Source organism: Hydra vulgaris, chromosome 03, assembly GCF_038396675.1.
Source record: "Hydra vulgaris chromosome 03, alternate assembly HydraT2T_AEP".
NCBI classification, from domain to species: domain Eukaryota; kingdom Metazoa; phylum Cnidaria; class Hydrozoa; order Anthoathecata; family Hydridae; genus Hydra; species Hydra vulgaris.
Window position 1 is genome coordinate 19,692,352 of NC_088922.1, and position 15,149 is coordinate 19,707,500.

Below are 15,149 nucleotides of genomic sequence, written 5' to 3' on the forward strand. Positions count from 1 at the left end.
CAGGGTGAATAGAAACACTAGAAGTTATGTGTTTCTATTCACCTCATAATTTCTGAAAATCTAACCTAAAAAATATGAATAATTTTCGAAATAAAATTGTTAAAGTTAAAGCTTAAAGTAAGCCTCAATCTTTTATATGAAGAACACTACGTATTCTGACCTGTTCAAAGTGGATGTGGATGAACACTACGTATTCTGGCCTGTTCAAAGTGGATGTGGATGAACACTACGTATTCTGACCTGTTCAAAGTGGATAAAAAAACACCAAAATTGCGTGGTAAAATTCAATATGACAAACAAACAGGTACCAGTGCTGACAAACAAACAAACCATTATTTCACTTTCAGCCTAAAGTGTAGCAACCTAAAAAAAATAATAGTTGCCACTATTTACCCATAGTTATGTAGGATAGATTATATATATATATATATATATATATATATATATATATATATATATATATATATATATATATATATATATAAATAGAGAGAGAGAGAGAGAGAGAGAGAGAGAGAGAGAGAGAGAGAGAGAGAGAGAGAGAGAGAGAGAGAGAGAGAGAGAGAGAGGGACAGTTGACAGAAAATTTCAAAAACTGTTAACTGTATGAGTCAGGAACACATGAAGACAAGATAGAATTCCAAAATGAATTTTCCTTATCTTCAATATTTTAAGCATTAAGGAACAGTAAAAGGATGTGGCTTTACTAAATGATTTTTAGTTGTTAATTAATTAAATTAAAAGTTATTTTTTATTTTTGCTAGCTAAAATAAACAACAAATTTTGCAAGATTGTTTTTATTTTAGCTAGCAACCATGGTATTTCTAGAAAAGAGACTTTAATAGAAATAAAGATTAAACTTATGTTTAATCTTTATTTCTATTAAAGAGTGGTAACCTTAGCAGATGCTAAATTTGCAATGGATTGTTGTGTCATCAGCAAGTTGACTTTAGAAAAAGACAATCAGGAAAATCATTAATATAGATATGTAACATAACACAGAACAAGAGTCTTGTATTAATCTAAAAGTTACTGGAAATAAAGAGTAGTGCTGTCTATTACATTTTTAATACTATTAAAAAGAAATGATTCAGTTATTTTCATAACTTTTTGAGTTTTTGAAAATTTGTTAAATTATTACTTTAGTAAATTTACTAAAATATTCTGAATGTTAGTAAATTTTCAAAAACTCAAAAAGTTATGAAATTTGTGACATTTTATACAAAAAACTGCATGTTAGTAAATAAATAATTCATTTACTAATATGCAGTTTTTTGTATAACATCTTTTTTTTATGCTGTCTTGAATGTTTTTTAAAAGTATATGTATTTTATAAAGTTATCTTTTCAATTTAGTTTTTTAATTTTTATTTTTTGATTTAAATAGAGATTATAAATAGGGTAAGCTTATGAGCAGTGTTTGTGAAAATTGAAACAGAACTTATATAATACAATATTTGCCTTTCTTCATAAAAAATGATTATCTTGGACATTGGCAATAGCTTCTTCATTGTATTACAATAATTAAAGTTAATTGTGTGGGTTCCTTATACATTTAGCTTTAACTAATGTGATATCTGTTTACTAGTAATGAATATTGTTACCTAACTATTTCTTTAGAGGTTCATTTCAAAAAAGATGATAATAACCATACAAAACCAAAACTTCTATATAAAAGTTTAATTTAACATTTTGCTAGTTCTTTGCTGCCCCATACAAAAAGAAGTATATCTTTAGATGCCTTAAGATGTTTCCAAAGGATGATATACTAAGATGTTATCTTAAAAATAAGTTGTGTTCTCAAGATTATATTAATGAATATGATTCTTCAATAGATTTTAAAGAAAACTCATTTATCATTTACACAAAAAATGATGAGTTACAAAAACTTACTGTTTATCCTTGTATTTCAACAAGTAAAGTTGCTTCTTAAAAAATTAATAAATTTTTTAAGTAGTACTGAGGTCATTTTTCTCTATAATTTTTCAGAAAATTACAAGTTTCTTATACAAGACAAAATATAAAGTTTTAACTGGAACAAAGTTCAAGAAATATTGTATGCACCAGTAGTTTGTTACAAAGTAAACAATGTCCTCAAATGTCTGAAAATTAACTGCATGATCTAGATAAGATAAATCACTTGATTTAATGTTTATTCTCTGATAGTTTTCTAAATGATGAATATATTATCTCTTTGTTTGTTGCATGTTTTTGCATTTTTTTTTAAATATATTGTTTATCATATGATGAGGTCAACATTTAGCAGATTAAATTTTTTTCTTTCTTTCTGGAAACAGAAACTTTTCATTTATTTTAAGATGGGTATGCTAGACAGTATAAAAACAATATGAAAACACTTTATAAATATATTTTTAATTGTCACACCAACATAAAAAATGTACATGGTGAAACTGTAAAAAATAGCTTCAATTGCAAGCTTTCATAAAACAACAATATATTTATAGCATTTACAATTTTCTTTTTTTGCTGAAGCATATAAATTAGTTTTTACTACTTATCTAAGTACGTAGTGTACAGATAATCTGAAAGGATAATCTGAAGTGTAATGGGGCAAAGATTCACTACTGCAACTATCAAAAATATAGAAAAATAAGATTCATGCATCTATATTACCCCTCCATGCCATGTTGCTGTCTTTTAAAAGATCATATCTTGAAAGACAGTAGCATGGCTTGGAGGGGTTTTGGTTTCCATCAACAAGCTTATATATATTTTTTAGGTTTATTGTTATAAAAATTTCATTGCTAATAAATCAGATTTAAAAAAATAAAATCATTGAGTGAATGAAAATACTATTCAATCTTCTATTAATCTCATAAATACAAAAATTCTAACTTTAAAAAATAACAAAGTAGAGAGTGTGAATGTAAAATGGATTGAGATAAACATGAATAAAAGTTTTCTTTTAGGCCAATTAAAAAAATAAAGTTCATAACATTCAACCAAGTTTGAAGGTTATGAACTTAATAATAAATGCGGAAATAGAATACTTGGTGAAAAAGTTATCACTTTTTAATTTTTTATTATTTCTAAGCACTTTTATTCTGTATGACAATGTACTTTTAAAGAACCCAAATACACCTTTTTTTTGTTTTGTTATTCACCTCCTCAAGGCCGATAAAGCCACTATAGATGAGGAGGCTACTTAATAGTGGTTATAACCCTCTCTCAACTCTATAACTCCGAAACACGAACCTTGACAAACAAGGCCGCTGCACGGAGAAACAAGTTGAGCGCGGTACTACCAGGGACGTGGCGGGGATCGAACACCTGCAGCTCCTCTTAGTTTCCTAGTTTTCCTCTTCTTGTTTTATTAAAAACATAATTTACTGCAATTTTTAATTTTTCTTCGTTTATGTATCTTTCACATTACTTTTTATAGTTGTGCATCATTTGTAAGCTTTGCTTAATTTATAATTTTTAATAATCTAATTTGTCGATAAGATTGTTATCAGACCTGCAGTACATCCAAATGTGCCCCATGAAAAATGTCCAATGATGCCTCAACCCTGATTTCAAAATATACTCCACAAAATTTTTGTGAAAATTTTATGTCTTGTTATTAAACTTTTTATTTATATTGTAGAACACATCCCTTTAACTGAAAATGTAAGTAATAAATTCCTTGGAAAATAAAATTTTCTAAGGAATTTATTATTTCTATTCAACTAACATATTTAACGTGGTTAATAAGTTTGTATTTTTCAAAATTTTCGAATTTTCCTAAACTGCCTTCTTCTTTCCTACAAAAACCACTGAATTCAAAAATCACATTTGTTATGACAAAACATCAATAGTTTTTTATTTATGATTAACTTCCCATTTTTTCGATATAAGCTACTTTGATTTTTACAATGTCTTGATGAAATCTCTTACCATGCTCCTTAGTGACATAACATATGTTTTCAAGGAAGAAATCTAGATGAGAATGCAACTTATGAATCTTTTTGACAGCCCAGTTTCTTGAATTTTTCAATAAGCTTTGCATTAGATTCTAGAATCCACAATAAATCATGAAATACTCACCAAACTTCTCAACTTTTTGAGCAAACTACACACCAAACTTTTCAACTTTTGTAATTGCTCTTCTCATTATCATTATATTTACTTGGGGTCTAATGAATATCACCTTTAATCTTTGCCTCAGATAGCTTTTTAATCATGAGATAGATTTCTTCTAAAGCTTCTCCTCCAAAATCTAAGGCTTTTACAAGTTGCTTTGTCAATCCTGGTTTAGTAATGAGGTTTTATTGGAATCTGATAAAGGCTTCTTGAGAACATTGAACAATCCTGGCTGTAGTTCCACTCCTGGGGGCCAATGAATGGGAGCCTTTCTTGTAATGATCATTACCTCTGCAGTCCCATAAGCAAAGGAAACATGAATACTTTGTGAATAACTAGTTTTGTTAAGTTTTTTGAGATTATGATAATCTTCTTTCTTCTGTATCAAGTGTGCATCAGGAAAAGACCAATATTTAATTCAGTTGTAGATTTTATGACACGGAAACAAAAGCCTTGCATTTAAATGATTAAAATTAAAAGGTTGTAAATACCTAATAATGACTTATTTTCAACCTACATTGTTCATATTGTTATCTGTCTTGTAACCCACTACTTTTATTTCCTCATCCAAGCCTAGGCTGCAAAAGAAGCACACTAACAACCTCCAAGGAAATGTTTTGTGAGGCACTGATGACATATGGGTGCTCAATTGCCTGTTGTCACTAAAAATGCTGTAAATTTAAAATGGTCAATGACACAAGTTTTTTTTTATTAACGATAAAAAAATTTACAGTGGGCAATTGTAACATTGTGTTGTTACAAATTTTTATCACTATTGTACAAAAGGTTTTAAAAATGAATGATCCTGAATTTAAATGAATGTAATTTTTTTTTTTAATGAATGCAAGCTTGTGTACAAAAAATTATTAAAAATTAATAAACTATTTGATTAATTATCAATAAATTAAATCCAATGACCCTAATATGGAAAAGTTATTATGTATTAACACAAACTGGATATCTTTTTTTAGAAAGTGGTTGATGATACAATGAAGATTATGAAAGATATAGGACAACACCCTGTACTTGTAAAGAAAGAAGTGAATGGTTTCATCCTTAATCGACTTCAATATGCTGTATTAATGGAAGCATGGCGTCTTGTAGAGGTTCAAATTTTTTTTTAATTTTTTTTATGCATTACCAGACTTACCCTGGATTATTGACTTTTTATACTTTTGACTACTTAGTATCTTTTAACTGATAATTCTGATAGTTTTTTTTACTGTTATTACATATTTATGTCTTACTTTAAAAATCTCACCTTGAATCTAATAACTCATTTTCTGACAGATTTTGTTTGACTCTCCTGAGAATTTGTTAATGATAAATTTTATTAAAGAGAGCTTTTACCATGTGTTAGACCGGTGCAGTGAGGCACACAGGTGCATTGATCTTGATATACAAAAAGTACTTTTATATAGCATGTGGTAATGTTTTAAAACAATTGGTAACACAGGTCAACAAAAAAAAAAAATTACTGGTGTCCAAAATATTTTAATGAATTAGGGGTATTTTTGGGGTGCTGATTCTGAATATGCTATCAGTTTTGCCAGATTGGCTCAAGTTTTTGATATTTTTGGTATCTTATTTATAGCACTTGTTGGTAAATGTGACGCATCATCTCATTAATTTCTTGGGATTAGTACTTGAACTGAGCAGTTCTCAATATAGTTTTTTGTTGATTAGTGTTCTAAAAGTTTGTTCATAGCTTGATTTTTGCACTAACTTTATGTTGTTGTCTGTTTTCCAGTGAAAAGGATGAACTCATCAAGAAGAAGTTGTCTTAACGATCCAGACTCATTCTGTTACATTTGTGGTGAATATACACTGTAAAAACAGAAGAAACATAACAGACTTCATAAAAAAAGTGTATTTGGCCTATTTTGGGGTTATGCTTGGGGACCAAGACAAGTCTTGGGCACCACACATAGTGTGCAAAGCATGTATCGAATTATTTCGAAAATGGAGCAAAGGACAAAGAAAAAGCTTCAAATTTGGTGTTCCAATGGTGTGGAGAGAGCAAAAAAATCATCATGATGACTGTTATTTCTGTGCAGTGCAAGTGCAAGGATTCAATAAGCATAAGAAACAAAAATGGGAGTATCCTAACATGGAATCTGCAAGAAGGCCTGTCCCTCATTGTGAAGATGTGCCTGTACCTGTGTTTGCCATGTTACCTGACCTTTCCCCACCTGATGATGATGAAATGCAGGGTATGGAGCTAAGCATTAGTTCTGGAAGTGAACCAGAATATGAAGGAAGTTTCAGAACACCTACACAGTTTACCCAAGGAGAGCTCAACGATCTAATAAGAGACCTCAACCTCTCAAAAAGTGCATCTGAACTTTTAGCTTCAAGGCTAAGTGAAAAAAATTGTCTGACGCCTAGAACTAAAATTACATCTTACAGGACCAGAGAAGAAGCACTTCTTCAATTTTTCTGCGAAGATGAGCTACTTGTATATTGTAATAATATTCCTGGCCTGATGCTGCAAATGGGTTTACAAGTATATCGTCCTGAAGACTGGAGGCTTTTCATAGATAGTTCTAAAAGGAGTTTGAAATGTGTTTTGTTGAACAATGGCAATCAGTGTGCATCTCTTCCAGTAGCTCACTCAACTCAACTTTTTACTTGGACAGCAAAGTGGATACATAAAGTATCCTTGCTTCATCTGCATCTGAGATAGTAGAGCAAAACATCAGCACTGGGAGAAACTGAATTGGCCTCCAAGGGACACCTTGACAGTAGGAGCATCAAACATAGTGAACGAACCTTTGGTGGACTGGGAAAAAATCATTCTACCACCACTTCACATAAAGTTAGGATTAATGAAGCAGTTCGTAAAGGCATTAGACAAAGATGGTAATTGCTTCATGTACATCTGCAGATCTTTCCCTGGTCTTAGTAGCGAAAAATTGAAAGCAGGAATCTTTGATGGTCCTCAAACTCGGTAACTCATTAAAGATTCAAATTTTCCTAAGGAAATGAATGACATTGAAGCTGCTGCATGGTGTAGTTTTGTGTTGGTAGTGAAGAACTTCTTGGGAAATAAAAAGGCAGACAATTATGAAGAACTGGTACAAAACATGCTGTTGAGATTTAGAAATCTGGGTGTACACATGAGCATTAAATTGCATTATCTTCACAGTCACTTGGACAGATTTCCAAAAAACCTTGGAGATTTTAGCGAAGAACAAGGGGAGAGATTTCATCAGGATATTATGGTGATGGAGGAAAGGTACCAAGGCAGATGGGACAGACATATGATGGCTGATTACTGCTGGAATCTACAGCGTGACTGCCCGAATAGCTCACTTAGAAGAAAATCATATAAAAAGCACTTTTCCAGCAATTAAATGTCTCCTATTTTTCATGTCTTGTTCATTTTTGAAGATTACTTTCTAAAACTAGTTAAAATAAACTAAAATCAACATTTACTTTGTTAAATTTATTATATTCATGACAATATCAATAAAGTTAATGCGCGTGTAGCAAATTACGTCTTTTTTTTACACATTTCACAAAAAATCTCAAAAACTTGAGCCAATCTGGCAAAACTGATGACATATTCAGAATCAGCACCCCAAAGCTACGCTAAATTCGTTGAAATATCTTTGGCCCCAAAAATGCTGTTGATCTGTGTAATTTTTCTTTCTCTTCAGTATAAAACATCTCCTCAATGGGCAATACTTTTCTTTCATTCCAATTATTGATCAGTATTATCTGTTTATTTGGCATTTCTAATATATTTTTCCGATATAATTTTTTTGTTAAAATATTTTTTCATTTAAATAATTTTTTATAGGATTTCTAGTTTTATCCTTTACTTTGTTCCCTGATAATGTGTATTTTAGTATAAACTGTACTCTCGAGTCCTTAATAAAAAAGGTGAGACGTTTTTTAATTTTTAGAAAATTTTCCCACCCACCCTAAGCTTATTAAGACCCCCTGTTTATTAGATCTAGACTAAAGTTCCCACCCACCATTTTATTCCCACCCACCCTTGTATTAAGGACTCGAGAGTACAATTTATGTTTTTGAGGACAATTGGAGCTTGTTGTTTTTAAGTTTTAGCTAAAATAAAACCCAGTTATTTGTATATATAAGTTCTTCTAATGATAATCTTTGCTTTTAGTGTGCAAACTTATTATATAGTTTTCAAACTGTTTTTTTTTTTTTCTCGTGTTAAACTCTTCATTTTGCATTTCTAATATATTTTTCCAATATACATTTTTTTGTTAAAATATTTTTTAATTTATATAATATTTTTAAGGATGGAGTTTGTTCACCTGAAGATATTGATACTGTAATGACACAAGGGCTTGGCTTGAGATACTCGTTAATTGGTCCATTTGAAACAATTCATTTAAATGCTCCAAATGGTATTTTTTTAGATTCTTTTGAGTAAACTGTTTGTTATTAGTACTTAATAAATGTTTTTTTACCCTTAGTTCATCTACATGGAAATTAATATTTCATTAAATAACATCAAATATTAATTAACTTTCTGTAAGAATCAGGCAGAGCTCAATACCATACCAATACTCATACCATGGTTACCATGGATACCATCTTCAAAATTGCTATTTTTTTATTAGATAAATTCCAATATATTTTGTCAAAAAAATATTTTGGAATTTATCTAAATAAAAAATATCTCTTTTTTCACCAGATATTGAATATCAAAGTTAGTCAAATATTTTAGAAATATTGACCAAATAGTGTCAAAAGCATTTTTAAACTTAAAAATAAAACAAAGTGCATACTTTTTAATGGGTATTCCACTTGGTTATTGTTTATTGGCTAGTTTAGAACTGAAAAAGGTAAAAAATGTCATCATGAGGTCATGAAAATTGCACTAATTGATTTGAATTCTGTTCTTGAGTTGAATTTTGAGATAAACCACTTAAATTCTCAAAGTATGTTTGTATTTTTAGATACTATACTTGATGAAGATTTATAGCACTTAAAAAAATTGTAAAATACTCTTGACTTTAGGTGAAATTAAGATAAAAGATGACAAAAAATCATTTTTCGTGTACTTTTGAGGCATGATATTTAGACAAGTTGTAATTTTTTATTGTACCTACTTTATCATTTTTAGTTATGAACTAGCCAATAAATAATAAACTAGCCAATAAATAATAAACTAGCCAATAAATAATAAACTAGCCAATAAACAATAATCAAGTGGAATACCCATTAAAAAGTATGTACTTTTTTTTATTTTTAAGTTTAAAAATGCTTTTGACACTATTTGGTTAATATTTCTAAAATATTTGCCTAACTTTGATGTCCAATATCTGGTGAACAAACAAATATTTTTTGAAAAAGTTTCAGAATAAAGCCTCTACTATGAATAGTAATATTTTGAAAAAGTAACAATTTTAGAGGAGTCACTATCAAAAATTTGTATTTTTGTCCGATTCTTACAGAAAGTTATTCTTAAAGAATTAGCTTTTTTGTTAAACTTCCCACTAGACCACACCACAGAATTTTCTCTATCATCATTGAGACAGAATGTTTTATAGAAAATAGAGTTAACCATCAGTATGATGGTTTATAGTGTGCCATTAAGTAGAATATATTATGTACCATCATTAAAAAATTTTATGTGCATCTTTATTAAGATAGTGTGTCATCATTATTAAATTAGAAGACAGTGTACTAGATAGTTTATCAGATCATTTCTAGTACTATTTACTGACCATTATTATTGGCATCATACCTTTTCTGTTAATGAAAATGGGGTGATTACTTGTGAAATATAGGATTTTACAAGCTGTTCATCTAAATTTTTTTTAGAAAGAAAAAAAAAGCTTTTAAAAACTTGGGTCTTGTTTTATATGAATACTTTTTTATTCTAATATCTTTTAATAGTTTGTCATTCTGGCGCATATCTTTTAATAGTTTGTCATTTTGGCGCATATCTTTTAATTGTTTATTAAGTTTTAAACTACATATGAAAAATTTATTTTCTCTTTATTCTCATTACTAACTGTAATGAGAATAACTGTAATTACATTGTAATTGTAACATTGTTCTCGTTATTAATTTCCTGTAATTTGTCATGACAAAAAAATATAATTTGAATGTTGAAATTTGTTGGATATTGTTTTTATTGGTAGTTTGTTCTTTTAATTATTGTTGCTTTTCAAAATCAAAAAGTTTGTATGACACATTCTGTTAGTTTGTTCTTGTAATTGTTGTAGCTTTTTGTTCTGGTAGTTTGTTATGGTAATTATTGTCGCTTTTTGTTCTGGTAGTTTGTTTTTTTAAATATTGTAGCTCTTTATTTTTTTTTGCAAAAAATATTAAAATATTTTTTAAACAAAAATTAATTTGACTTTGTTTTTTATATATATTATAATAATAAGTATGTATTTATACTTTCATGAACATCAATATACAGTGGTTTCAAAAAAAAATTGGAGCAGTAAAAGTATTGAGTCCATTTTCTTTTTTAAAGCATAAGGTTTATGCATATTTGCTAATGACTTAATTTTTTTTTAATCGACAGGAAAAATATTTCTCTGCAACTAACGTGTCAATAACAAGTTCACTTTTTTTAAATAATGTACTCAGCGAAAACACGCTGGAAAAGAGTGCAAAAAAAAAGGCCATACAAACTTTTTGATTGATTTCCATTCTGCTTTCTTATCAATCCAACTGTTATTCATAAATGTTTTATTAATTTATATGTTAGTTTGTCAATTTCCTATAAAATTAGGATAAATTATGATGATTGAATTATGATAAAATATGATGACTAAGTAAAGCAACAAAGTGGTAAATAATAGATATGGAGGATGGCTCAATAATCAGTAAAAAAGAAATTGCATGAAAATTTTAAATTTTAAATAATTGCATAACAAAAAAATTGAGATATACTTTAAAAACATTTAAAACAACAGGTGGCATCCAATGTCATGCAGAATGAGGAAAGTTTAAAAAACTACTGAGCCTGAAAATAGTCCTATATTTCATTAAGTAAGAGCCAACCTGAGGATAAGTTATCGTGAACTTACCAACACATTTAACGTAAACTATGAAAAACGTATTTCTTCCAATACAGTTAGAAACATTTTACTAAGGAAAAAAGTTAATGTTTATGCAGCTTTATGAAAACCTATGTTGATGGCCAGAAATCAGCTCACAAGATTAAGTTGGTATAAGGAGTGAATTGGATAATCTTTAGAGAAGTGGAAGCTGTCACGAGAATAACTGGAAGCAAGTAATTTTTTATGATGAAAGTAACTTTAAACTAGTAAATAGAAAAAGTAAATTTCTTGTTAAAATATTTAAATGGGATAAGTATAGTAACTGCTTTGTTGTACCAAGGTTGCAAGGTGAAGGCGAGAGTGTTGGTATTTGGAGCTGCTTTAATTTTAATAGACTTGGTATTTGTAACATTTATACAGGCCGAATCGACAAATATATATAGAAATATATATAAATATATATAGAGAAGCTAGAGAACTGCATGGTTCCATCAGTAGACATGCTGATTTTTCGAAATGAATGATGGCAACTTCAACAAGATTTGGTGTCTGCCCACACAGATTGTACAGTAAAAACATGGGTAAAAGAAAACAAGGTAAATTTATTGCCCTGGACAGCTCAATCGCCAGATTCAAATCCAATCCAATCTAATTGGGGTTGAATGGACAAAGGCCTTATATGGATCTTATTTGTACCTTATTCAAGGTACAAATAAGATCCATATTAGGCCTAAAGCAAGAATTAGATCATTTGGAGAAGAGTTTTAAACGAAGTTTGCTTATTAAATCAATACAAATAAGATGTGTTGCTTGCAAAAAACCTCGTGGAAGATATTTTAAACATTAGTTTAGATGTTGTTTTTTTTTTAATTAATTTTTTATATATCACAGTTTTTTATTGATATTAGTATTAGACCCACCATAAAGAATCCTTCCTCTTATGTTTAATTGTAAGGTGAGGAAAGTTATTTTGATTAAAGTAATCAAAATTTTAAATCAAGAAGAACTTATAAAGAAATAATAAAATGCAAAATAAAAAACCATATATAACGGGTGATGCGGAAGTTATCGGACAAAATAAAAACGTCAATAACTTATTTATAAATAAAAAAACAAACTACTATTATATTTTTTTTAAATAAAGCATTTATCTTTTAACAAAAATGTATTATTTTTTATATGAAAAAACACCACAATCTGCAATTGATCTCAATTTTGCTCTGACGCCTTTCATATGCGACTGTAAAAAGTCTAAATCAATTTCTTGTAGTTTTAGTTTAATGCGATCAATCAAAACTTGCTCTGTTGAAGCTTGCCAATCTCCCTCGTAAACCTTCTGTGCCAAATGTCCCCAAAAATTTTCAATTGGTTGAGGCACATATGGGGGATTGGAATCTTTATCAACATAATAGACATGTTGGTCCATCCAATTTAGAGAATCTTTAGAATAATGAGAGCTTGCTAAGTCTGGCCAAAATAAATAGTTTTTCTAAACATTCATTAATATAGATTGATGAATTGATCGCTACAGCCTTGGAAGTGCGAAAAAATGGCTCAGACATACCATGGAAATTTCTCTTTTCCTATAAAACGAACACTTTTTGGGCATGTCTTTTTGTTGTTTGTGTAGTATCCAGAATTTCCAGGCATGTTGTCCCCTGCAAAACAAAAGTATTTTTCGTCATCTATGACTAGAAGCGATTTTGTGTTATAGAGTTGGTTAACTAGTTTCCTGCGTCTTTTCTTTGCCTTTATTTGTTGTTCTATAGTGTATTTTGGAGTCTTTTCACGTTTTCTATATTTAATATTCATTTTTTTAACTGACGACCAATTGTCGATTGATTTACACGGAATTTAATACCTATTTTTCTCTGACTGACTTTTCGATTGTTGACAAGTCTCGTTAATTCGGCTTTCTTTTCTCTAGTCCAGGATGTCGAACGGCCAGGGTGCTTTCTATCAGAAAACGATTGAACAGTTTTAAGTCTTTTTAGGTTATCATATATTGTACTTCGAGAAAATCCTTCCTTTTCAAAATGATTTACAATTTTTTTTTTTTTTTATATTAGGTTTATTTACAAAAAACATTTTTAGTCGCTTTCGAAAAGATTCTCGTCCAGCTGCATTTAACCTCATTTTAAATAATTGTGTTTCAAATAATAAAGTTTATATTTTATAGAACGTTTATGCCTACGCGTAAAACCACAAAAACAAATTATTATGCTCAAATAATGAAATTAGGATTTGTCCGATAACTTCCGCATCACCCGTTATTTACTTCTATAAATTCTATATTAGTATATATATATTTGCTTGCAATTAGCAAAACATTATTTATTAAGAAAAAGGGGCAAAGTATGTAACTTTTTGACAATTAAAAAATGAATAAATTGTTTAGGAAAAGGAAAAAATATCTTTTCAACAAAATTTATTTACAAACAAAGCAATATGAGTTCTTATTTATAAAAATTAGAATTCTTATTTATAAAAATATTATTTATAGTTACTATTTATATACAAAATAACAAAACAAAATATAAAAAGAAAGTATATAATAACAAAAAATTTTCAACTACATCTACAACTAGTAGATTAACAAACTACAAAAATACTAATTATTGATGTAGAGTGTTGTTTTTTAAAACTGATTAAGCACATATATACGTATTAATAAAGATGTTGAAGTACTCCACCGCAAAGTATAAATTGTAAAAAGACATTATATAAGGCCATGTGCAAATAAACTCTGTTTAAAAAACTATTAGGACTCGTAATACAGGTCATTGACTGTGATATAAAAAAGATTATAAATGCATTAAAGAGCTTCCTATATTAATCCACAGCATGAATTTATAGTAAGTGCAATATTTATATCATTTTATTAATGGGTAAGATTTTGCAAATTTTATCTTATTTTGATCATTTTTTTTATTTTAATAACACTTTTTATCTTTCTTTATTTTATTTTTTTGAAAAAAGATTTAAAAAATATGTTCACCTATTAATAAATTACATGGACAAATAATATACAGATTAATGAAGATATTGAAAAACACCTCCGCAAGGTTTATATTGTAAACAGATATATAAGGCCATGTGCAAATAAACATGAGACCAGAAAATAAAGTTATTCTTACCTTAATTGCGGCAAATTATATTTTTTTAAACTATTAGCTAATGATCAACATAATAAATTTCGAAACATTAAAGTTCACTAAACTAAAACCATATTTTAACAGTAAACCAAGTAAACTAATGACAGTTGTTAGAACACCAAGGTAGACTAAAGAAATAAAATGAAAATTATAGTTGTAACACAAAATAAAAGATAACCCTACCATTTTGAGATAAAGGTAAAACTGTAGAAATAAAAAGTATATATAATAAAAAATTGATTTTTAAATTTGTAAACAAAATATAACAAAACTTATTGTTAAATATATTTTAATTAATCCTTTTAATTAAAAACATTAAAAAAATCTAATTTTTTAAATTTTACTTTGATAGTTATTTATCACGTGATTTCAAATTTTTTTAATATTTATGATCAACTATATTCATAATAAGTCTTTGTTCTATTATGAATAAAGAGAAGAATATATATATATATATATATATATATATATATATATATATATATATATATATATATATATATATATATATATATATATATATATATATATATATAAATATATATATATATTTATATATATATATATATATATATTTATATATATATATATATATATTTATATATATATATATTTATATATATATATGTTTCAATGTCATATCTTGTTGTACGTGAATATATATTTAAAATATAAAGCATAAAATAACAGCTGCGTACAAACTAAATTTATTCTTTGTAATATTTTGACCTATTTTTGCACAGATCTTCATCAGACATAAAATATAATGCAAAAAACCGTTACAAATATTACATAAAAACGTCAAAGAAGACATTAAAAAGAAGCCATAAATGATTACCTAATAACGTAAGTATAAAATTAGCAAATATTATTTAATTCCGATAATTTTTTTAAACAGAGGTTTCCAACTG

General features: G+C 28.1%; 1 protein-coding gene across 1 annotated transcript in view; it reads left to right on the top strand.

The window, feature by feature from the left end:
- The window catches only part of LOC100202070 (lambda-crystallin), a 70,043-nt gene that overhangs the window by 38,305 nt on the left and 16,589 nt on the right, over positions 1–15,149 (top strand). The window contains exons 6-7 of the mRNA XM_065792589.1: positions 5,054–5,188; positions 8,356–8,464. Coding sequence (XP_065648661.1) covers positions 5,054–5,188; positions 8,356–8,464 — 244 coding nt within the window. The remainder of the gene's footprint in view (positions 1–5,053; positions 5,189–8,355; positions 8,465–15,149) is intronic.